Source organism: Bubalus bubalis, chromosome 16, assembly GCF_019923935.1.
Source record: "Bubalus bubalis isolate 160015118507 breed Murrah chromosome 16, NDDB_SH_1, whole genome shotgun sequence".
In the NCBI taxonomy this organism is placed as follows: Eukaryota; Metazoa; Chordata; class Mammalia; order Artiodactyla; family Bovidae; genus Bubalus; species Bubalus bubalis.
In genome coordinates, this window is record NC_059172.1 from 5,389,877 (window position 1) to 5,393,820 (window position 3,944).

Sequence of the window (3,944 nt, forward strand, 5' to 3'; positions counted from 1 at the left end):
ACCTGCATACAGGCTTTTCAAGAGGCAGGCCGAGTGGTCTGGTATTCCCATACCTTTCATAATTTTCCACAGTTTATTGTGATCCACACAGTCAATGGCTTTCAGTTCAGTTCAGTCGCTCAGTCGTGTCCGACTCTTTGTGACCCCACGAATCACAGCATGCCAGGCCTCCCTGTCTATCACCATCTCCCGGAGTTCACTCAGACACATGTCCATTGACTCAGTGATGCCATCCAGTCGTCTCATTCTCTGTCGTCCCCTTCTCCTCCTGCCCCCAATCCCTCCCAGCATCAGAGTCTTTTCCAATGAGTCATCTCTTCGCATGAGGTGGCCAAAGTATTGGAGTTTCAGCTTAGCATCAGTCCTTCCAAAGAAATCCCAGGGCTGATCTCCTTCAGAATGGACTGGTTGGATCTCCTTGCAGTCCAAGGGACTCTCAAGAGTCTTCTCCAACATCACAGTTCAAAAGCATCAATTCTTCAGAGCTCAGCCTTCTTCACAGCCCAACTTTCACATCCATACATGACCACAGGAAAAACCATAGCCTTGATTAGACGGACCTTTGTTGGCAAAGTAATGTCTCTGCTTTTGAATATGCTGTCTAGGTTGGTCATAACTTTCCTTCCAAGGATCAAGTGTTTTTTGATTTCATGGTTGCAGTCACCATCTGCAGTGATTTTGGAGCCCCCCAAAATAAACTAAGCCACTGTTTCCACTGTTTCCCCATCTATTTCCCATGAAGTGATGGGTCCGGATGCCATGATGTTTGTTTTCTGAATGTTGAGCTTTAAGCCAACTTTTTCACTCTCCACTTTCACTTTCATCAAGAGGCTTTTGAGTTGCTCTTCACTTTCTGTCATAAGAGTGGTGTCATCTGCATACCTGAGGTTATTGATTGTTCTCCCGGCAATCTTGTTTCCAGCTTGTACTTCTTCCAGTCCAGCATTTCTCATGATGTACTCTGCATATAAGTTAAATAAACAGGGTGACAATATACAGCCTTGACATACTCCTTTTCTTTTTTTTTTTTTTTAATTTTATTTTATTTTTAGACTTTACATAACTGTATTCGTTTTGCCAAATATCAAAGTGAATCTGCCACAGGTATACATGTGTTCCCCATCCTGAACCCTCCTCCCTCCTCCCTCCCCATTCCATCCCTCTGGGTCATCCCAGTGCACCAGCCCCAAGCATCCAGTATCGTGCATCGAACCTGGACTGGCAACTCATTTCATACATGATATTTTACATGTTTCAATGCCATTCTCCCAAATCTTCCCACCCTCTCCCTCTCCCACAGAGTCCATAAGACTGTTCTATACATCACTGTCTCTTTTGCTGTCTCGTACACAGGGTTATTTATTTGAAACCAGTCTGTTGTTCCATATCCAGTTCTAACTGTTGCTTCCTGACCTGCATACAGATTTCTCAAGAGGCAGATCAGATGGTCTGGTATTCCTATCTCTTTCAGAATTGTCCACAGTTTATTGTGATCCACACAGTCAAAGGCTTTGGCATAGTCAATAAAGCAGAAATAGATGTTTTTCTGGAACTCTTTTGCTTTTTCCATGATCCAGCGGATGTTGGCAATTTGATCTCTGGTTCCTCTGCCTTTTCTAAAATCAGTTTGAACATCAGGAAGTTCACAGTTCACGTATTGCTGAAGCCTGGCTTGGAGAATTTTGAGCATTACTTTACTAGCGTGTGAGATGAGTGCAATTGTGCAGTAGTTTGAGCATTCTTTGGCATTGCCTTTCTTTGGGATTGGAATGAAAACTGACCTTTTCCAGTCCTGTGCCACTGCTGAGTGGATCCACACAGTCAAAGGCCTTTAGCATAGTCAATAAAGCAGTAATAGATAATTTGCTAGCACTTTCTTGCTTTTTCCATGATCCAACCTTAAAAAGTTAACATCAATTAAGTGATTTAATCTTTACAGTAACTCTTTGGACCTGGAATTGTTATTTATCTGTGCAATTTAGGAGCTTGAAACTTAAAGTTTCAGTGATTTTTTAAAAAAGCATTCTACATATAATTGACTAGAAAATTTGGAATCTAAATCCTTGAACATTTGATTTTGAACCAATTAATCATAACCGCTCTGCTCTCTTGCTTCTCCACCAAGTAAAGGAAATGCTTTCTGAAACTGGTATCATTTTTCCCAAAATGGGACTCTTTTCAATCATAAAATTCTCTAAAGTTTGATTATGCATGGGGATTTTTACAGCACACTTTAAAATCTGACAACTTTACTTTTCATTTTGAAAATCAATTGCCCTTAAAAGCATACATATTGAGACCATGGTTTAAATGTGTTTCATGGTTTCCAATTACAGTGTAAATTTCTAAAGTCATATTCTTAGAAAGGCCTGAGATTGTATTTATTCAAGCAAAGGATGGGTGAATAGAATAAATAAATAGTTCTATGTGTTTTTGGAGAAAGAGCAAATAAATACACTATAGGGACAAAAATAAAAACATACACAAACAAACAGAGGAGCTTAAAAGTTCAGGATCAGTGTTACTTTAATTGTTTGGAGCACTTTCTCTTCTGTAAGACTCTGCTGAGAGCATTTTTTACTTCTTTATTTCGAAGACTGTATATAAGTGGATTCAGCATGGGGATGACAATACTATAAAAAACAGAAACCACTTGATCCTTTCCCAAAGAGTAGGACTTATTTGGTTTTACATAAGTAAAAATCGCAGTGCCATAGAAGATGGTGACTGACAGGAGATGGGAGGCACAAGTAGAGAAGGCTTTTTGCTTCCCTGCAGTGGAAGTGATTTTCAGGATGGTGGACATGATGGACGCATAGGACATAGATATTGTGATAAGAGATGCCAGTAGGGTGAAGCCGGAAAAAATGGATATTGTGATTTCAATATCATGTGTGTCAGTGCAGGACAGTGCTAAAACTGGGGGTGCATCACAGAAAAAGTGATAGATTACATTAGAGTCACAGAAATGCAATTTGCTCAAGCAAAGCACATTGACAAAGGTGTCCATGAAGCCAATCAAGAAGGATCCAAAGACAAGAGAGCAGCAGCGTCTAGTGGACATAATAGCTGGGTAATGCAGAGGCTTGCAGATGGCTACATAGCGATCATAGGCCATGGAGGAGAGAAGAACACATTCAGTGACCCCCACAAAGACAAAACAATTCATCTGGATGAAGCAGTTCAGGTATGAAATATACCTGTTGGAAGTCAGTAAGTTGTCTAAAGCTTTAGGGGTGACGGCGGTTGAGAAACTGAGGTCAAGAAATGACAGGTGGGTGAGGAAAAAATACATGGGTGTGTGAAGCTGGAGATCCAGGCAGATTATCAACATCATTCCTGCATTGCCCAGCACAGTAATCAGGTACATCAGGAGAAATAGGGTGAAGAAGGCCAGCCGGATCTCTTCAGAGTCTGTCAGTCCCATGAGGATGAAGTCAGACACATGAGTGATATTCCTTCTGTCCATAGTTTTAAAATGCTCCAAACTGTTGAGAAATCAAAGTTGATTCTTAGCAGGAATCACTGCAAAAAAGATTTATGTTTCTATGAACAACATGGCATATTTATATTAGCTTTTTCTGAAAAAGGATAATATCGAGGGGTGTCTTAAGTCTAAAGAGAAAAATCTTTTACTTGATTTCTAGATATAGATATGTGTATAAATTGACATTTATGTGTAATATATTAAAAGCTACTGTATTGGAAAATTAGAAATAGCCTTGTAGTGTTTTAAACGTTTCATTTTATTAAAGCTTTAATTCCACTGAGAAAATTATACCATAGATATTAATATTAGTCACACTTTTTAGATGAAAAAAAGTACATAGAGAATTTAGGTAATTTATCCAGAGTCAGAGCTAGTACATGTTGTCTCAGTAATTCTATGAAGATAGATTGATCACAGAGCGCATGCCCATAATACTAATTCCTATTTATAATTA

General features: G+C 39.4%; 1 protein-coding gene across 1 annotated transcript; it reads right to left on the minus strand.

Moving 5' to 3' along the window:
- Positions 1-2,521: 2,521 nt before the first annotated feature.
- Positions 2,522-3,527, minus strand: LOC102392530 (olfactory receptor 8H1-like). The gene has a single exon (XM_025265865.3). It carries the CDS (start codon positions 3,467-3,469, stop codon positions 2,522-2,524), a length of 948 nt encoding a protein of 315 aa, XP_025121650.3. The 5' UTR covers positions 3,470-3,527.
- Positions 3,528-3,944: the final 417 nt, after the last annotated feature.

Bases quoted from the DNA above. Each gene is read 5' to 3' on its own strand.
- LOC102392530 (XM_025265865.3), bottom strand. From the start codon at position 3,469: ATGGACAGAAGGAATATCACTCATGTGTCTGACTTCATCCTCATGGGA.